Below are 20,470 nucleotides of genomic sequence, written 5' to 3'. Positions count from 1 at the left end.
GAGGTGGAGTTATTCCCCACCCCGCCTTTACATCTCGCCCAGAATTGGTGACTTGTTTATCCAATAGAACGTGGCAAAATGGATGTGCTGGGACTTCTGAAGCCAGGTCATAAGAAGCATTGCACCTTCCACTTGAGTCTCTTGAATTACTTGCTTTTGGGATACTCACACTTTGAGGAAGCTGGTCACCAATTAAGAAATCCAAGAATGATGAAAATTCAATGCTTTGTGAAGTTCAGACAAGATGGAGAGAATGCCCTTCCATGTAGAAAGAGAGAGATGCTAAGGCCAATTACACGGGTGAAGAAGCCATCTTGGAAGTAGAACCACTGGTTCCAGACTCACTGTTGACATCATGTGGCTTTGAAACCAACTACCTCGCTGAGCTCTTCCCGAATTCCTGACCCACAAAACCATGAGCAAAATAAATAGTTGTCTGAAGCCACAGTTTTGAGGTACTTTGTTAAACAGCAGTAAGTGGAACAGAGACCCTTTTCTCTTTTTTTTTTTTTATTTATTTTTTTTTTAATTTTTTTTTAAATTTTTTTTTTCAACGTTTATTTATTTTTTGGGGGACAGAGAGAGACAGAGCATGAACGGAGGAGGGGCAGAGAGAGAGGGAGACACAGAATCGGAAACAGGCTCCAGGCTCTGAGCCATCAGCCCAGAGCCCGACGCGGGGCTCGAACCCACGGACCGCGAGATCGTGACCTGGCTGAAGTCGGACGCTTAACCGACTGCGCCACCCAGGCGCCCCAAGAGACCCTTTTCTCTTTAATATATTGTACCCGTTCTGCTATTTATGAGTATGCATTTTCAAGTGGAATTAACCTGAGATATAGAAGGGCCTAGAAAATGCAGTCTTGGGGGGAAAAAACCACATCATCTTAAAACACTGCACTGCTATACCGCCTGCTCTGAAGGAAAAGAAGAAAGTAGGGAGGAAAAGCAGCAGATCGTGTAATTATCCCCAGGGGCATGTCGATTAAGCATATTCACCATTTTCTCCCTCTCAAAAACAACTCGAAATGATCAGTGTCTGTCGTTAAATAATTGAAGACCTAAGGAAAAAAAAATTTACATGAAGCAGATCTCTGTGTTAACAGGAGGCACTTCTTCCTGGATGTTCCCTTTCCTCCCCATCTTCCTGGGAGCTCTGCAGTGATGCTGCAGGGGAGATTCTCACTTCACTAATCTGCAAATCCTGTTTGAGGGAAACCCCTGGTGGTCTCCACAGTCTTCTCAGGAAAGCTTTAATAGCCAAATGCATTAGCGGGGTCTCGTGTGGCTGAGACCTCATTAATCTTCCCCGATCCACCCTGGTATATTTGCCCATTTACCATGAAGCATTAATAGAAGTAAGTAAAACTGAAACATGCTTGTCAGGATGATGGTACGGTAAAGCAAGGGATGAAGAATGTGGGCACATTCTGTTCACTCGTTTTTAGAATAGGTTCATTCGTATGGGCTCTTCTTTTCATTCTCTTGACTTTCAACTTGACATTTACTCAAACTCTAAAATCAGATGCACAACTTAGAGATTTAACCAAAAATGGTGTGTCCCTCACCTAAATCAATGTTAAAATATACCGATAGCTTCTCTTTCTTGCTCTCTCTTCCTCCCCACCTCTTCTCCTTTTATCGTTTCTGGTGGAATAAAGAGATTTCTTATCATTAAATGAACATCATTTCTTGTAAAGTTTCCCAGGAGCAAAGAAGATGAATGTCCGTTTCTCCCAGCATCGCTCCTCTGTCTGATAGCAGCTAACATTTTAAAATGATGTAACCTTTTGGCATTTATAGATCTTTGGGGATTTAAGAGAGAAGTTACTCTGGGACTTGTAATGACCATGGAAGTGTGTTCTGACTGAGTTTGAGTGGAGGCTATGGGATAATGCTGGAATTTTGAAGGAAGCTCAAATTTCTCAAGGTATTTAATCAGTCTCCATAGTGGCTGCAATACTAAAAATATCTCTCAAATTTGTCCATCATTCTCTTCCTTTAAAATCTTATTTTTTAAATGTTTTTATTTATTTTTGAGACAGAGAGAGATAGAGCATGAGCAGGGGAGGGGCAGAGAGAGAGGGAGACACAGAATCTGAAGCAAGCTCCAGGCTCTGAGCTGTCAGTACAGAGCCTGACATGGGGCTCGAACTCACGGAGTGTGAGATCATGACCTGAGCTGAAGTCGGATGCTTTAACTGACTGATCCACCAGGTACCCCTAAAATCTTATTTTTTTAAGAACCAGATGATACAATGCTAACTGTTCATGAATATTCCATATTCCCTCCTTTCCCCTTTGTATGACAATAGCTATTTCTCTGGCAAAATGACTTCATTTTTTAGGTGCCAATGAGTCATATGATCTCTTTATCATAAAATCAGTTACACTGTTAACAATTTTTATTGGCTTTAGCATAAATTTCTTCGAGAATCTACTTGTGAGGGAAATGTTTGTTTCCCCACCTGTGCTATGATTAAGTCAGGCCTTGTTTGCTCATTTCTGTCATTTTTTTCTAACCTATACTTGTGATAAAGCATAAAACCAGTCTTCCGGAGGAATGATGCTAGAAGGGTGAGAAAAGAAGGCCAGGGTCATTATTAGAAATCTGAGTGTGAAGCAGGTCTGGGTATTTTGATTTCATAGATTTGTATTTACAGCCAAAACATTACCTTTATTTCTTCAGGAATATCTCATCAGTCATCTTGTTATTGAGAGTCTCCATTACCTAACTCCTAACTGCTTATTGCCAACCCCCTTTCCTCATCTAGGCAATATTTCTGTGAGATACTTAAAATATAGTCCGTCTCTCTCTCTCTCTCTCTCTCTCTCTCTCTCTCTCTCTCTCTCTCTCCCCCTCTCTCCCCCTCTCTCCCCCTCTCTCCCCCTCTCTCCTTCCTTCCTCTCTCCTCCTCCCCTCTCTTGAACTCAACTCCCACATTTTTATAAAACATATAGTACTAAATGTGCCATTCTTTGTGAAGTACTAATATTAACATTAGCATAAAACTTAGCATTGCTTTCACACAGATGAACTTAATCTACACATAAACCCTTGCAGCATATGCCATAGACAGCTTTACCACTGACTAGCTGTGTGACCTTGAACTAATCACCTCATTTCTCTAAGCCTCATTTCCTCATGTGCCAAATGGACATAGTATCTACCTGAAGTATTTTTAAACAATTTAAGGAAGTAATATTTTAATGGCTTAGTAGAGTGTCTTGTACACAACAGATACTCAGTAAATGTAAACTTTTTTTATATAGTGTTACTACTCTCCACAAGAGAACAGGCTCATAAAAAGATTAAGTGAGCTATGAGCTTTTCAGAGTGGCATAACTGATACATAGCAGAGATGAAACTCAAATCCATTTTTGGAGTCAGTCCCCTTGTTATTTCCTGTGATTATAATTTATGTTTATAGTTTGTTTTTCCTTCTTCTTGTGACATGAATGACCTTCACAACGTGTACTCTCTTTCTTTGTTTTTTTCTGAGAAATTACACACATTCACAGCAACATTGACTGGGGTCAGGTTTAGGACTTGATCATGAGTCTTCACATGGAAAACAGATCTGTGGTTCACGATCCCTATGCTCAGCCCTGGAGATCAACCTGTCCGTGTACATGAACATATGTTTCCTTTGTAGGAACGATTAGTTTCATCCACGGTAATGGAAGCAGATTCTTGCCATGAAATGGTGTTTTTTAGTTTGATATTCTCTAAGTTGACTCAAAGGAGAGAATTATGTCCAGTGGTTCCAAGAGAAATAAGAACTCAATCGTAGGCTTTTTTTCTTGAATTGTCTTCCAAGGAGTGTAACCTATACATTGTCATTCCCAGTGAACATCATTAATTTCCTGTGTACTCTACACGGTTGGGCAAAAGGAGCACAGTTTATTGTTACATAATAATTAAGAACTGGAGTTTTCTGACAAGGCTAGTAATAGATGTATGAAGGACTGGAATGATAATATTCTATATACTTCTTGAAAATACTTTTTGCCCCTAAAAAGTCAAAGCCTTTGGGTCCGCATTAAGAACAATAAAATTGAGGGGTGCCTGTGTGGCTTAGCGGGTCAAGTGTCTGTTACTTGATTTCTGCACCAGTCATGACCTGGTGATTCTTGGGATTGAGCCCCCATGACAGGCTCTGTGCCGACAGAACAGAGCCTGCTTGGGATTCTCTCCCTTCCTCTCCCTCTGTCCATCCCCTGCATGTGCATGCTCTTTCTCTCTCCACCCCTGCTCTCTCAACATAAACAAAGTTAAAATAAAAGTAAGGTCACAGAACAAACTGTTTAGAATATAATGCCACAGTTTCCCTGCAATTTCATTGAATCAACTTTCAGGTCAGGAGTAAACGGTCTGTTGCCCAAATGTTCTCTTGGCCTCTTAGTATTTAATGACCGTACTTTGTGTTAATGAACATGGATCGTGCGTTAGAGGAGCTTCACTGAGTTTGGGAGAGGGGGGCGGTGAGTAGGAGTCGGATTGTATACTGAGTCCACCTTTCTACAGATTCTATCAGTGTATACTTATTTGAGCTTTTTTTTTTCTATTTAATCACTTCCCTCTCCTTTTCTTGCTGTTGTTTGTACTTCAGTGACTTCCTTTTCATGGGTCACTCTAGGATCCCGTATAGCTTTCCCTAACACTGTCCTCCAAACGGCAGCCACTTGGTAAGCACTTATTGTTGTCACTCTCCACTCATCTGGTAAGGATAAATGCTCAGCTCGCCTTGGGAAAAGGCAGCTTTTCCACCTATATTGATAGCACATCATTTACTTGCTCCGATTCAATTTTACCTAATTTGTTTTTAATATTGAAGCCAGAGGTTTGCAAATAGCCTCTTATAGTGTTTATAGACAGATTCTTGTTTCAATACAGTGGTTAGGTAACTGGAGTGCCCAATCGCTACTATCGGTATTTTTTTTTTTTTTTGGTCATTGTCATTATCATTATGGAAAGTATTTGTTTTGCACCTGTGATACAGGCGTCTAAATCTCAGTTAAGCCTTAAGCAAAGCAAAAGAGATACCCCCAGTATATTACCTCTTCATGATTAGAGTCCATGAACGACAAGGAGTAGACAAATGAGCAAACAAATAGTGAACAACACCTAAAGTAAATACTTTGTGCTTTAGGACCAGAGGAATGGTAGGGACAGGTGTATTCCTGGAGGTGGTGAAATTGCCCCTTATTAACTACCACTTTGTCTAAATGGGTAAATGATGGAATTCCAAGAACAACACATCTAGGAGAATCTGGAAAACTAAATAGTAGGGGGATGTCCTCAGTAGGCACCTGGAAGAATCAGAAGGCTGCCAGGCAAACTTTTGTAGAATTACATCATGTAGCCATATGTTGAGTCTGAAGCAAGTCAAAGAGAATAAAGATGTATTTAATTTCTGATGACACTGAGTTGTCAGAAGGACTAATACCAAAAAAAGAGAGAAGTGACATATTTTAAATCTATAAATTGTATTTCGTGTTCATTTGTCACCTGTAGGAAAAGCAAATAAAGTTTCTTCCTTCTCCCAAAGTGGATGATGAATGATTGCTTAGGGTTGGGTGGCGGGAGCCTGTGTCACTGTTATTGACTTTCTATGGAAAACAATTCATCTACAGATGCAGTCAGCGTGGTGTGTGTGCACACCCAGCAAGGCATACGTAAACTGGTTCTAATCATTCACGGGCTGCTCTGAACAGAGAATAATTACTCTCCTGTTAAAGACAGGCTCTTCCCCTTGTCTCTACTGTCCTTACCTCCAAGTACAAAAGCAAGGATTTGTTTGAGAGGACTCAGACTCATAATGTCACTGGGGTCCAGGGACTGCATTCAGCCAAAGTCAGGTATGAAAAGAACCTACTCATTTACTCACTCATTTATTCACTCATTTGTTTATTTACAAAGATCTATGGACCTACTATGGACCAAGCTTTATGCCAGCCAAACAAGGTCCTCTCTGGTTAGAGAACTGACTTGAGGAACTGTACAAAGTTTAGATTCATGCCTTTTACAAAGTCCTCCTAAAATTCCCTCATTATGATCCTATTCTAGAATGCAGAGGATTAAACATTAAAAGCCAAAAGGGGCCAGAGAGCCAGCATAAACCAGCAAAACCAGGGATCATTGAACATATTTAAGAAATATAATCTGTTGAGGCACCTGGGTGGCTCAGTCAGTTGAGCATCCAACTCTTGATTCCAGCTCAGGTCATGATCTCATGGTTCATGTTTGATCAGGTCATGATCTCATGGTTCATGGGTTTGAGCCCCACATCAGGCTCTGCCTGCACTGACTGAGTGGAACCTAAGTGGGATTCTCTGTCTCCCTCTCTCTCTGCCCCTCCTCTACTCATATGTACAGGCATGTACTCTCTCTCCCTCTCAAAATAAATAAACTTAAAAGAAGAAGTGCAATCTGTTACTTTTTGAGGAGTATTAAGTAACTTGAAGGTATTATTTTGATAATATTTCCTAGGAGAACACCTTTTGAGAAGATAGGACTTTATTTATAAATGCCATCATTTATGTCTAAAGATTGGATCACATTTATTTTTACATTGTTTCTTTTTCTCAAAAATGTTAAACATTTTTCTATTTAGATGTTGCTTAAATTCATTATTTACTTCTTAACTTATTTACTTGTAATAACCTTCAAAAGGATACCATAAACCTCAACCCATTTGAACAAATTACTAAAAAAATTTGAATTTAATGACTGAAATAATAGGATTCTATGTATTCAGTTAACAGTAAATTGTCAAGTACTTATCGCTACTCAACCACTGCACTGATTGTAACCTAATTATGTTGAAGGCTATGATTAAGTAATTGAAATATTTTATACACAATGGTACATACTCGTGTGTGGATATGCATTTGTGTGTTTCTGGTTCAGTTAGAAATGAACATAGGCCATTATATTAAGTGGAAAAACCCACTACCTCCATGATATTATATATAGATGCGAATAAAGAAGTAGAGGGAAGCACACACATGGTTTGACTTGTTCAAGGAATAGGGTCATGAGCAATTTATTTTTCTTTTATTTTAAATTCTTCTGGCAGCCTTACAAAGTTGTTTGTGCAATAAAAAATGGCTAAATAAAAATGGGTCCAGATTGACCTGTTTGTTTTGCCTGGATTTGAGCAGAGATTTGAGAGAGGAACCAATGGAAGGTTTGTGTCATACAGATACACCTATAAATCTTACAGGGGAGAATTTCCTGACATCTTCCATCATTTCCAAAATGTCAGATTTTCAGATAGGGTTTCAGGTGAGGACTGGAGAGAGAAGCTGAGATTTGGGTCTATATACTTTTAGCATTCAGAACAAAAAACCAAGGGGGTCAGGAGTTTTGTTTATTTAATATTAAGTATCCTTGCATTTGAAAATGCTTGTGTTATTCTATCTCCCCTCAGCCAGTATTATCTGGAATATCTCATATGGTCTCATGATTTACACCATTAGTGAGTCTCAAAAATATTTTAGATGACACATGAAAATCAGCTTGATTTGAGGATATTCTGTAGGCCCACTGTTTTTATTTTGGTGAAACAGTCTGCCAGGGGAAGCAGGTGGTGCAATCTGCTCTCATGGGAAGAAAGGAAAACATATTTTGGTTGACAGGGAAATAGAAAGTCAGAGGAGGAAAAAAAAATCACCTTGCCTGAGACAATGGCCGCTCTACAGAATCGATCCTCTTCATACTATCATGGAAATTACTTTCTGGCGGTAGAGCCGAAAGGTTGTTATGTATTATTGTCAACTGTGGTTGGAGACACAAAGCAGTGCGATCATTTGATGACTTATTTGTTATTTGGAAAATGACAGCTTTTATGTGCCAATAAATATGAAATCACCTGCAAGTATTCTTGTGAATTTAGGAACCATCCGAATGTCCTTTCTTAGTGCATAAGGTAGAGTTTAATGAAGCCACGTGACTTGTACTTAGTCAATTATCTGGCGGTTCTGTCTCCGCCATCCGATGAGGGAACCCTGTCTGCTTGGTGAGTGCAAGACAGAGAGGCCCGTGTACCTTTGTCAGAATTTCTGGTTGGTGGACAGCGGCTTCCTCGGAACATGGAAGGAGGCAATTAGTCTCCAGTTTTAGGTGTGCTTTTCATCTTGTGCAGAGTGTGGCTGACGGCCACAGCATCCCGCTTACTCCACCACATCCCTTTTTCTCCTTCAACAAGGGCGGGTTGAAGGAATAGCAAGGAGCTTTAAATTCATCCTGGGTTACAGAAACACAATCCAGGCTGAGTGTGTCTGGCGTGCGGTGGTCATGTGCCATTGGCGGTGACAGGACACCACTTGCAAAGATGACGCTGACTATTCTGAGGTTTTAATATGATTGCCTCCGCACGCTTGAGAAAGCCCCATGTGTTTGATCTTTTATGACATGACCCTATTTTTTTTTCTTTTCCTTCCTCTCTCTTCTTTTCCTGGAACTGCTGCGTCCTCAGCTGGCAGTCTTTAAACCCTGGGCTGCAGTGATTTCTCTTCATACGACCACACATTAAGCATATCTTTCATGCTTCTCTGAACCAAACTCAGAAAGTGCCAATTAATAAGTTGATGGGGAACAAGTTAATGGGTAGCATTAAGGCCACCTGTCTGGAGGCATTAGGTGTGCCCGTTGACTGAGTGAAAGGAGACCTGCAGAGAGTCGGGAATGAGGCACTTTATCACACATTCCTAGAGGCATAAAATGAGAGAATAAAAGTCCGTTTTCAGGGCAGCCCCTCCATCTTGTTGCTCTTGTGGATTGTTCACACTGCTCTGGCCAAGGTTAACCATCCTCACGAGAAAGGACAAAGCATCTGAAGCTGTGAGTGTTTATACATGTAAAGCATATTTCTTGGTCAGTAGGCTAAAGATTGAGAAGAACATCCGATACTTTTCCATGGCACTTCCATTCATATCTGCTCCAACTATTCTGGGCATCTTTCTATTGGACGTGACTGGTCTGAAAACTCCATTCATTCATTCATTCATTCATGTATACATTCATTCATTTATCCATTTATTTATTCATCCATTCATTTGGAAAGTACTCACTGAGTTTATAAAATACGCTGGGCCTTATTCTAGCTGCTGGGAATATACTTGTGGGGGAGAAAAAGAGAGGAATATCATAGATCCCTGTTCTCATTGAGTTGATGTACTAGTAGGGAGTATGTAGATGAGAAGCAAAATAAATCAGCAAATTATAAAATAGGTTTAAAGGTGATAAAATGTGGCCTTTATACAATTTCCAGAGGGGGATTTAGAAAGCTCAGCCTTTGAGTCAAGACTCAGAAAATCAGATTAAAGGTAGGAGGACACAGAATATTGTTGGCGTGAATAAGAGGGCTTATGATTAGAGGAAAAAAGGAATGGGCCCCATCCTCTTTCTCTTTCTTTCCACCTTAATCACAGCAGACTATGTCAAGTCTTGAATGGAAAGTAGACAAGGCCCAGTAGGAAAGAGGGCTGAGGTTACAGGAACAGTAGGGCATATTTCAGATTAAGGACATAACCTTGAGAAAATATAAGGAGACCCATAGAAGACAATAAAATGCACTTCATTCTTTCCTCTCCCTTCCAGCTTGTCTGCCTCTTTGATTTTTTAGTGAAAACAGTTTCATGGCATTGGTCCAGGAGAACAAAGCGACAGAGCCAATGTCCTTGTTTAGCCAAGCATTCTTTAGTCCTTCTTGCTGTCTTACCGAACCGTTAGCTCCTTTCTTTAGTTTTTGTAAGTTTGGAAACTTAACATTTTGTTGTCTTCTTTCCCCAACAATTCTCGGCTGCAGATCATGTTACTCACAGACCCGGAGATTGAGAGCAGCTTACTGATCAGCTCAGATGAAGGGGCCACCTATCAGAAGTACCGGCTGAACTTTTACATTCAGAGCTTGCTTTTCCACCCCAAGCAAGAGGACTGGATTCTGGCATACAGCCAAGACCAAAAGGTGAGCATAATTACCTCATTTGAGACAACAGTGCCTGGTTTTCCAGGGAACGGACCAGGAGTTGATTGTCTCTACCTTTCTTCTCAGCAGTGACTTTTGTTCTGTGCAGTAGCCTGAACTCTGAACCAGGGCATCGGGAGCAGCAAGGAAGATTTCAAGGTGCTTGCTTGAGCTGTGTAAATATCTGAAATAACATACAAGGGAAGAGCCTGACACTAAGGAAGACATGGTGGAGAAGCAGTTATTAATAGATGCCATGGGCCATCAGGGGCTCCTACCCCCCATGGAATTTGAGACAGTGTTTTGTGCATGTGGAGATGTGAACATTTTTCTGGATTAAGGACCCAGAGCTTTTTTTTCAGAGCCTTCTTGGGAAGGAAAACTCTAAAAAGGTGAAGAACACTAGTGATTTGCTAAAACAGTGAGAGACATGGCCAGAGGAGCAGTGATAATGTTCATAGAGGACATTATTCAGAACCAAGTCATTTCACACTGACAAGACAACTCTGTCTTCTCTTGGTGGTTGTGCTGAAGGAGAGGTCTACTTTTTAAGAACATTGACTGAGGTTGTGCTAGTGTGTGTGTGTGTGTGTGTGTGTGTGTGTGTGTGTGTGAGAAAGAGAGAGAGAGATATGTGTATATATTTTATGGGATATATACTATATACTACACATACACTATAAAATATCTCTAGTCCCTGCTTTTAAGAAGCTTAAATTTTCAGGTAGAATATAAGGTGAGCAACAGCAGATACAATTAAAGAAACAAAGGATTTACAGGCAAATATGAGACTCTAGCTATAAAAGCCAATGAGAAAATAGGTGAAATATTGCAATGCTCTTTGTGAAGTGAATGATTCAGTGAAGTTATTCTGCAAAATCTTTTTATGGGAATCTTGTGCTAGAAATTATATATATTTAAAGAGATACCGAACTTCTGTGAGTGAGGAGGTTATTCTAGGGTTTGTTTTTTTTTTTTCTGTCGAGCAGATGTAGATGTGCGGGGTTCTTCCTGAAGGCAGGGGAAGGGTAGACGCAACCTTCCAAGATCTCTACTGACTCGGGCATTTTGGAGGTGGCAAATTAAAATTCTTAGGATTGGAGTTTTATTCATGCTGCCCTTACTGCCTAACAAAATGCACATTGAGACTAAAAATAGAAAAGATTTACAATTAGTATCTTCTTTTCCTCTTGAGCAGCCTGGCTACCCTTTCAGCAGAATGTAAAATTTCATTCCTGGAGTCAGGCCACAGTGCATCTGGTCCAAGATGGTGCAGTTACCAGAGGCGAGGCTGAGCAGCTCGGGACACGGAGAATTAGTCATTTAATCCACTGGGTTGACTGTATTTTATTTGACAGTTGGTTAATTTTCCCCCTGATGCCAGAGGCACAGTGAGGACCAGATTTACCTGGCTAAGTAGAAACTCTACAGTTGTGCTGGAAGAGATGCCCACACATGTAACCCTTCATGTTCCAGCACTTCAAACAGGGCCTCCCACAGCCACTGTGGCCGAGTGAACAACCCTGGAGGACTGTGGACATCTGAGTTGTGGCCCCAACTCAGCCACAGTACTTGGTGAATGGTACTTGGTGTTGGTCTTTGCCTCAACACGTGTTTACACAAATAAGTATGCTTGCAGGTGCACTTCCAATGAGATGGACAAAAATACATTAGACTCCAGCTCTGTTGTAGATGCTCCTCATGGTGCAATGTTGGTCTAAATCAGTTTATCAAGGAGCGTTCAGTCCATGCGGGGAGAGAAGATAAATGTACATGAGTTCACTAATAGCCTAAGAGAAGCCAAAAAGGCAGTACCCTCATTCACACATAATAGATACCCAGTTGAAGTAGCTGGATGGATTATATGAAATTGGCAGCCCAAAGTTCAGGAGATAGAGATCTTATGAAGTGATTTCACCTTGACCTTAAAGAATATATGTCATATTTCTGTTTGGAGGACCACACTGTACACAAGAGGAATGTCCTGAGCAATAATATAAAGTTAGAAAAACAGTGTTCACAGGGTTGAGAATGCGTCCATTTGACTGAAACTAAAATTTAGTAAAGTTAATTCTGTATATATTTTTGGAATCTGATCTTGACTGCTTGTTGCTGTTTTGACTGCCTGACTTCTAGGCAAAATAAGTTTTGTTTTCATAATTAGGACCCTTTTGAAAAATTTGGCCAGTGTGATGATGTCTTCAGAGGTATACACTACGAAGGTTATTCTGGTAGCAAAGTTAGGATGAACTGGGATAATATGAGGTCAAAAGCAAGAAGACCGGTTAGGATTATATGGCAGTAGTCCTGGTCTGGACCAAAAATACCTTCTGTGACCATGGACCAAATGAATTCTATCACTTTAGAGCTGGAAGGAGCCTTAACAGTCTTTGCTGGTATGTAGCTAACAAACCAAAACTATGAGAAGTTAATGAATTTCCCCCAAAGAGAAAAACTACTCATTGGTATCACATGTCAAAGTTCAGTGAATGGAATAAAGGCTTATATGAAATTTGGTAGCATTCTCATCCTTGATTATGACATCTAGAGATTAGCAGTTAGGCAGAAAGATACCAACCTTACTGTTGAGCTCTCTGTTTTTCCTAGAGTGAAGGAGAAATCATCCTAGAAAAAAAAAATTGTAGATAGCCTTCTAAGATGAGTCGGGGATAGAGTACTCCATATCTTAGGGCTTAAGTCACAGAATGAGGAGTGGGGCATTTGCTGGGAGGCAAGTGGGCTGCAGCCATAAGATGAGCCATTGGCCAATGAGGTTGGCTGGAAGTCAAGTGGAAAGGGTGGTGGCCACTCAGGTGGGTCAGTGATATGAAAATAATAGCCAGCAAACACCCATGAATCATGGAGCTTTTAACATTGATGAGATGCTGCACTGAGCACCAAGGAGAGCCCTGTGCTGGTGTTGGCAGGCCAATGACTATATTTGCCCAGGAAAAGGGAACATTTCTTCTTTCATGTAAGGATTGCTCATCAGTTTTTCTGTGACAACTACTATTGCTACTGCGGCAGAACTCCCCGTGAAGATCTTAGTCTCATTGCTGGTCCTCACGCTGCTGGATGCTTTTCTACGCCAGCCTATGGTGGACAGAATCCTCAAGTAAAAGGTGCTGTCCCTTTGAAAGAATCTTCTTCAGGTGGCCACTCCTTGAGAACTCACCCGTGAACAGAGTCCTCCTCTCCCCCCTCTTCCTGGTCTCCTGCCCCCATTGTCTTCTCAGACGTGCCCTCCCTCTTTTGAATACATACTCTCCCTCTTTCGCCACCCTTATTTTCCCCTTACTTCCCTGCCATTGCTTTTTCTCTCCTTCAGTACAGGAGACTTTTAAGGCCCTGAGGACAGAGTCTGGAGCCCTGGCTTGCAGGACAGAGCCCATATGAGCTGCGGTGTTCTGCTCTGACTGCATTTCATCTTGTGTGCCTCAGTACCGAGAGGATGTTTTTTGATGTGCGCATTTTAAAGGACCCAAAGTGTTTTGTTGAGCCTGTTGTCCTTTCTGGCCCAAGAGAGAGTTTTACTGGCCACCAATTCCATAGGAAATCAGATTTATTTTCTTAAAAATAGCTTTTCATCACGGACAAATGTGTATGGACCAAGGCCCTCAGAATTCATAAAATCAGGCCTTCTGATGTTTCAGTCTTTTTTTTTTTTTCTGAGAGAAATCTGACTATGATATTCAATGTCTAGATGGTTGCCAAGAGGTGAAAGCTTTTTTGAATGAACATGCGGCTTTCCAAACACCACAGGAATGACTGAAGCAGAAAGCAGTACCTTTTTTTCCCTTTAAGGTCCTGAAGTACCCTGGCTACTTAGGGAGCCCTGTCCGGGGCCTAATGCAGTATAGACAAAGGAGTTAGCCTCCTTGGCTTCTAATGGGTCTTTGTGAAGGTGTGCCTTTGGAAAGCCCTGAAATCTCCAGAAATGTAAATATAATAGATACTATGGAAATTTTGTCAAATGGACAGAGGGATACTGGTCCCATAATGTCACACTACTAAGAATTCTTACAAAATAGCAGTCAGTCACAATGGACACAACGAAGAATGCATAGCATTTAGTGCAGGACCACCAAGATCTTGCTCTCCTTTATTTATTTATTATCTTTTTTATTTCCGTAACTAAGCAGTCCGCAAAGCAAACATTCTGTACATTTGTTTGTTTGTTTGTTTGTTTCTTTGCATTCGGAAATGGAGCCGGCACCGGAAAGCAGAGAGAGAGTTCTTCACTTCCTTGCTAGTTTCCCCTCACTTGCTTGCCTCAGTGCAGGAAACCACCCAAGGAAGGCTTAGCAGCAGGCTGAGTCTGCCAGATTACATCTTTATTTTAATTTGGCAATAAACTAGTGTACAAACTGTGCTGTAAAACATTGCCTCCAACGGCATCTCTCAGTCTGTCTTAAACACCTCACTAAACATGATGTGTTGGGAAACATTTGAAATGAGAGAAAACAAAACGCAGATGTGACTGAAAGAGAAAAAAAAGAAGAAGAAAATTATAGGAATGTGCATATACCTCAGCTTTGCAGACCACCGTGGCACTGGGCCCCCGGCCTCTCCATTAGGGGTTGCACTGGGGGACAATTTTTAAAGGGGGGGGGTCTGCAGTGTTGGGAAAGCAACATGACCACTTGGGGCTCAGGCCAGTGAGCAGCTCTAGAGGAAAGGCCCCCTCACCTGCTTGCTCCACTTAACCCCCTGGCAAAGATCTGCAGGGGGGCCTGCTGGCTCTGACCCTTTTTCTCTGGTCCCAGGAGGTGTACTTCCTCTTGCCGCCCTTGTGGATATCCAAGTTCATTGAGGCCATGAACAACGAGCAAGAAACGGTACCGAACAAAGCGGCTGGGTCTGGGCTGTGAGGTGGAGAGCAGGTGTTCATGTAGACATTTAGAGGGGTGGGGGTGGGGAGGTGTTGGGAGGCTCCACCCTGTTGTTCTTGCAGCCTTGGGTAGCTCGTCCAGTGTCACCAGACCTTCATATTTTCTCAAGAGAAGGAATCCTGGTCTATTAGATATGGTATTTTCATACTTTTAAGTATTTACAACTAACTCAAATTAAAAAAAAAATAATGTTATTTATTTTTGAGAGAGAGAGAGAGATAAAGCATGAGCACGTGTGTGTGGGGGGTGCAGAGAAAGAGGGAGACACAGAATCTGAAGCAAGCTCCAGGCTCCAGACTGTTAGCACAGAGCCTGACATGGGGCTCGAACTCACGAACCGTGAGATCATGAACTGAGCTGAAGTCGGACACTTGACTGAATGAACCACTCAGGCGCCCCAACCAGCTCAAAAACTTAAAACAGAAAATGGTGAGGGGAGAATAAATTTCATCTTGCTGCCTTGCATTAGTCCCCAAATCACTTTTCTTTCCCTTCTGTCTTTCCCATCAGTTTTCTTTTTCTCCTGTTCATGGATCTCCCTGTCAGTTTTATTTCAGACATTAAATTGTTTTGTGATTTTTTTATAAGTTTTATTTATTTATTTTGAGAGAGAGAAAGAGCATGGGAGGACAGAGAGTGAGGGGGAGAGAGAGAGAATCCCAAGCAGGCTCTGCACTGTCAGCTCAAAGCCCAGTGCAGGGCTCGATCTCACAAACCGTGAGATCATGACCTGAGCCAAAGTCAAAAGTGATCCACTTAACCGCCTGAGCCACTCAGGTGCCCCTGTGTTGTGAATTTTTAAAAAAATGCATCCAAATTGGGGATCAATTCTGTGGCCGTAAGAGAACCTTCAGGACAGTTTGGTGGGCTACCCTTCATTTTGTGACAGTTCTAGAATATTCACCAGTTTATATTGTTTCATTTATTCCGGAACTCGATGATTCAGCATTCCAAGTAATATCACGTGAGAGCCTGCTTGACTCCTCTGTATTCCAAAGAATCACAGTTTATGAAAGAAGCAAGAAATCCTAAGGGTTGCATGTTACCTCACCTTCAATATTTTGGCATTTATGTGTATGTGTGAGATATACACAAAACCGAATCATAGCTTTGAAGGGGGCGAACATGTTTTGATAAGGAGGCTCTTTTCACACATAATTGAAACCCTAAATATTAACAGTCGGCATTCTCTGCATGAGTGAAGACTAACTTTGAGCTAAAATGATATATTGATAGAAAAGGAAAATTAGGGGCGCCTGGGTGGCGCAGTCGGTTAAGCGTCCGACTTCAGCCAGGTCACGATCTCGCGGTCCGTGAGTTCGAGCCCCGCGTCTGGCTCTGGGCTGATGGCTCAGAGCCTGGAGCCTGCTTCCGGTTCTGTGTCTCCCTCTCTCTCTGCCCCTCCCCCGTTCATGCTCTGTCTCTCTCTGTCCCAAAAATAAATAAACGTTGAAAAAAAAAAAATTTAAAAAAAAAAAAAAAAAAAAAAGGAAAAGGAAAATTATACTGCCAATGTGTTCAATAGCATACGATAGAATTTTAGTAACCTGTATAAAAGTAAATAAAAAAAATACTCCTTTTAGTTTCATATCCATTCCTAAAAACCAATAAATAAATAAATAAATAAAACAAAACAAACAAAAACAAAACACCTCCCTCCCTCCATTCCTTTTTAATCTTTCCTACGTCCTAACAGAAAGCCTTTGCTGATCTTGGTTGTTCTGGATCTTGGCAAACTGTGACTGCTTGAAAAAGGAATAAAGGTCAGAATTTTCCAAAACTCAGTCGTAGTGCTTTCTCGCCAGTAGGAGACAATACAGCAAGCCAGATAAGATCATGAGCTCTCTACTCTGTCAGGTCCTACCAATGGCGGGGTGACCTTTGGCAGGTCACCGTATGGGTTCTACAACTGTAAAGTAGAAGTAACAATAAGAGAATGTGCCTCACGGGACCGTGTGAGGATGCTGATATAACGTGTGTAAAACACTTACCACAGAGCCTGGTGAAGAGTAAGCATCGTAGAACTGCCAGCCAGTGTATGATTCAGAGGCCTGAGAGCGAGCTGACCTGGTGTGGCGTCACTGGATTTAGACACGGGGCTGCCTTAGCGGCAGTTCGGTGTCTCCCCAGTACCTGAAGTCGTAGACATTTAGGTCAATGTCAGATGCCCCCTTAGCATTCAATCGCTGAAAGGTACCATGGAACCAGAATGAATGGAGCAAGGAAGAACTGATGCGCAGTACTCAAAGTATTGATTATAATAACAGTAAACCATTAAATATTAAAGCATTTGTCTTCACAGTAACTCTGTTTGTTTTTTAATAGACCTGCTAGCCCCTAAATGTCAAAAGGGCAAGATTGTAATAAATGATAAATAGATCCTTGAAACTCAGCTCCCCGGGGATAGTCAAATAATTTCTGCACAAGTGCACTTAGCAAACAGATAGCTACCTAATGCCATCCTGTTTCTCCAAGGCACGACAGTAAGTAAAAAGGCACTCAGTTATGTATATGAAATATGTTGAGCATTATAGTCCTTGCTGATTTGGTAGGATTTCCATGTGCTTGAAATTTTCCAATGTCAGAGCTGATTTCTATTCTCATGAATATGTAAATAATGTAAGTATCCAACTACAAAACTGGCAATTAGAGTGGAAACCAGGGAGCTTGCTAAATGTCATCCCCAGTGCTTGTTTATAAAACAAATTCTCTAGCTGAAATGCCATAATATGTAAACAAGAGAGGCCTCTGTTCACCTTAGATGCCTTGTTTAACTAGGTGGTATCGTCATTTTTCACTTGCGACCTGGAACACTTTGAGCTACCTGTTCCTAACCATTTGAATGGAAGGGGCTGCAAGAAGGAAAACTGGGACATATCGAAAGGAGTTGCTAGGATTAAGGTTTGGACAGGCACAATTATGCTATTTGGTAGCTATTTAAGCTTTGAAATAAAGTCAACATTTTTCCTTGTGCCGCTTTTTAGCCAGCTCTTTTGATCTGTTCTGTCCACCAGTACTTGTCTGAATGAAGTTTGTCACCTCCTTAAACCAGGTCCCAGTCTGGAAAAGTTTGTAGGACATTAGACTGCTTAAGAGAACCTGGATTTCTTTCCTTATAGAGCTCATTTGTAAGATGCCCAGAAAGCCCTGCCTCTCAGGGGGGCCCTTTAGAAATCTTATAATGCTAGGATTTTCTGCATTCTTCCATGTCAAGAGTGGTTGCAAGCAGTGATGTTGCCAAGAAGGTCAGGGCTTTGGGGAGGAGGAAGGCTTGGCCTTGTGAGTAGACACATTTTGTGAATTTATGACTATGATTTTCATATTTAAAAAAAATGTGATCTTGGCCAACCTTTTACCATGATATTATAAGTACGTATTACAAATGGCACAGTCATTGTTCCCAGGGACTCAGAGGCCACGATCACATAGCTGGCAAGAAGAAGAAAAACCGGAAGTTACACACCCTCCTAAAATTGCCAGGTTCCTAAAATCAAATGAAAGGGCACCGATACAGACCTTCAAGACTCTCATTCTCCCCACTTACTTAACTCCAATGCCTGCCTGGCCGACGCAACTACAGGCATGTCAAGAAAATATCCCAGAACAAGAAGACTTGTGATTCAAAGCCAAATAGCTTCTGTTGCCCTAGGAAAGACCATGATAAAAAAATATTCAGCCTCAGAGGCTGGGAACTTGGAATTCTTATCTAAGACCCTTCCTTGCTTCCAGAAAGTCTGGAAGAAAAAGACAGTCACATCTGCCTCTCCCTATCATTTCTGCCTTCCTCAGGGTCTGTGGATACTGAAGCTTGATGGCAATAATCAGTAGCAGAAAGAGGAGCGAGACAGAACTAGCACTGACCATTCATTCATCCTGTAGCAAGCCTTCTGCAGGGTTTTTCACACCAACTGCTCAACTTTATTCTTGCAGCAAGCATTAGTGATGTTATTATGCTCATTTAGCATTTGGGGACTCTGCGGGTCTAAGGAGTTAAGAAAATTTCCTAAGATGGCCTGTCAAGCAATTGCTAGAACCAGAGTATAGTTGTTGTTTGAATGTCTTCACGCTCTGTCATTGCATTAAAAAATCCAAACCCCCCCCCAAAAAATGTTTGCCTCCCTGGAAAAGCCATTATGGTTTTTAAATTTTCTTTAATTGCCATTTCCCTCCCCCTGTTTTTATGTAGTTGTCTCTTCTCTGTCCGACCTACCACATATCCCTCTGACAGATACCGCGGTCCCCATATCAAGAGCTGATTTCACAGCAGAGGGAGGACTCTTGTTTGAAGATCACGCGGGAGAGGAAGCGAGGGGTGGTGGGACCTGTGAGCCGGAGGGAAACCAGCCCTCACTGGTTCCTAGACACCCGCACTCCTTGTGATAGAGAGGAGTCTGCTTGTAAAACTTCCCCCTGCCCAGGCCAAGTGATGGGGCTTTCAGAAGTGACCCACTTGATGGGGACGCCTGGGTGGCTCAATCGGTTAAGTGTCTAACTCCTGATCTTGGCTCCGGTCATGATCTCAGGGTTTATGAGTCCACATTGGGCTTCACGGACTTTGTCCTGACAGCACAGAGCCTGCTTGGGACTCTGTCTCTCCCTGTCTCTGCCCCTCTCCTCTTGCTCTCTCTCTGTTCTCTCTCAAAATAAATAAATGAACTTAAAAAAAAAAAAAAAAGAAGTGACCCACTCTAATGTTCTACTTCTGGTCAGATGTTTTTCTTTTTAAATGTTGTTTTGTTTGTTTATATTTTTTAATGGCCTCCCCTTCCCTCTGTCTCATACCCAGGGGCCCGGTCTAATCAGGCACTCATTGGTCCCCCACCCTGGTGCAGCACCTTCCAGCTGGCCTGTCTCCCCCATTCCATCTTCATGGTCCTAATGCATTGGTCTTACAGAGACACAGCTCCAATTACGTTCCAAGTGACAATTTTCTCCTGCTTATTTTTATGTTTCACAACTTCTGAGCTTTATCATCTGTGCATTTAAAAAATGGTATGATCGTATGGCTATGGAGAGCTACTCCTTTTATCATCAGTTGCCTTGATATTATGGGATTTGTCACATAGATTCTATTTCAGCATCTAATTATTTTATTTATCTTATATTTATTTCTCCATCTATATTAGATCATCTTTAAGGCCAAGATTCCATATTATACACACACGCACACACACACACACACACACACACACACACACACACCCTCCAGACCCAGGTGCACAGGAAGTATCTATAAATGAAAGTGGCCCTCGGTCACATATTGAACCTTCCTTCCCAGACAGCCCCAGCTCCATATGTCTAATCTCCCAAGCCTGCCTCAAAGTGCCAAACCCAACTGTGGGGCATGTGACAGACTTCAGTGACAGCTGGGGAATGGCCAGTGACAGATTTGATAAATCCAGCCACAGGAGAGATTGATGGAGCCAGTGATATGCCATCATTCCTGCTCACTGTTCATCAGCAAAGGCTGAATCCACAGCCTTGGTGCTCTTGTCTTTTGACCTTGGTGACATTTGGATCCAGTCTGTATTAGCTCCCTGCAAGTTTCAGTAGGATTGCATCTGTCCATCCGCATCCATCCCGCACCCAGGCTCTGTTTATAGC

The 20,470-nt window shown here is 41.8% G+C and overlaps 1 protein-coding gene across 4 annotated transcripts in view; it reads left to right on the top strand.

Annotated features, from left to right (window-relative positions):
- The window catches only part of SORCS1 (sortilin related VPS10 domain containing receptor 1), a 505,682-nt gene that overhangs the window by 308,282 nt on the left and 176,930 nt on the right, over positions 1-20,470 (top strand). For all 4 annotated transcript variants that reach the window (XM_047072706.1, XM_047072707.1, XM_047072708.1 and 1 more), the window contains exon 4: positions 9,816-9,974. In XM_047072706.1, coding sequence (XP_046928662.1) covers positions 9,816-9,974 — 159 coding nt within the window. The remainder of the gene's footprint in view (positions 1-9,815; positions 9,975-20,470) is intronic.

This window comes from Lynx rufus, unplaced genomic scaffold (genome assembly GCF_022079265.1).
Source record: "Lynx rufus isolate CCGP_SWC_20201006 ecotype Redwood Valley unplaced genomic scaffold, mLynRuf1.p SCAF_11, whole genome shotgun sequence".
NCBI classification, from domain to species: Eukaryota; Metazoa; Chordata; class Mammalia; order Carnivora; family Felidae; genus Lynx; species Lynx rufus.
Note: the sequence above shows the minus strand (reverse complement) of the source record. Positions and strands in the feature narration are given on the sequence as shown.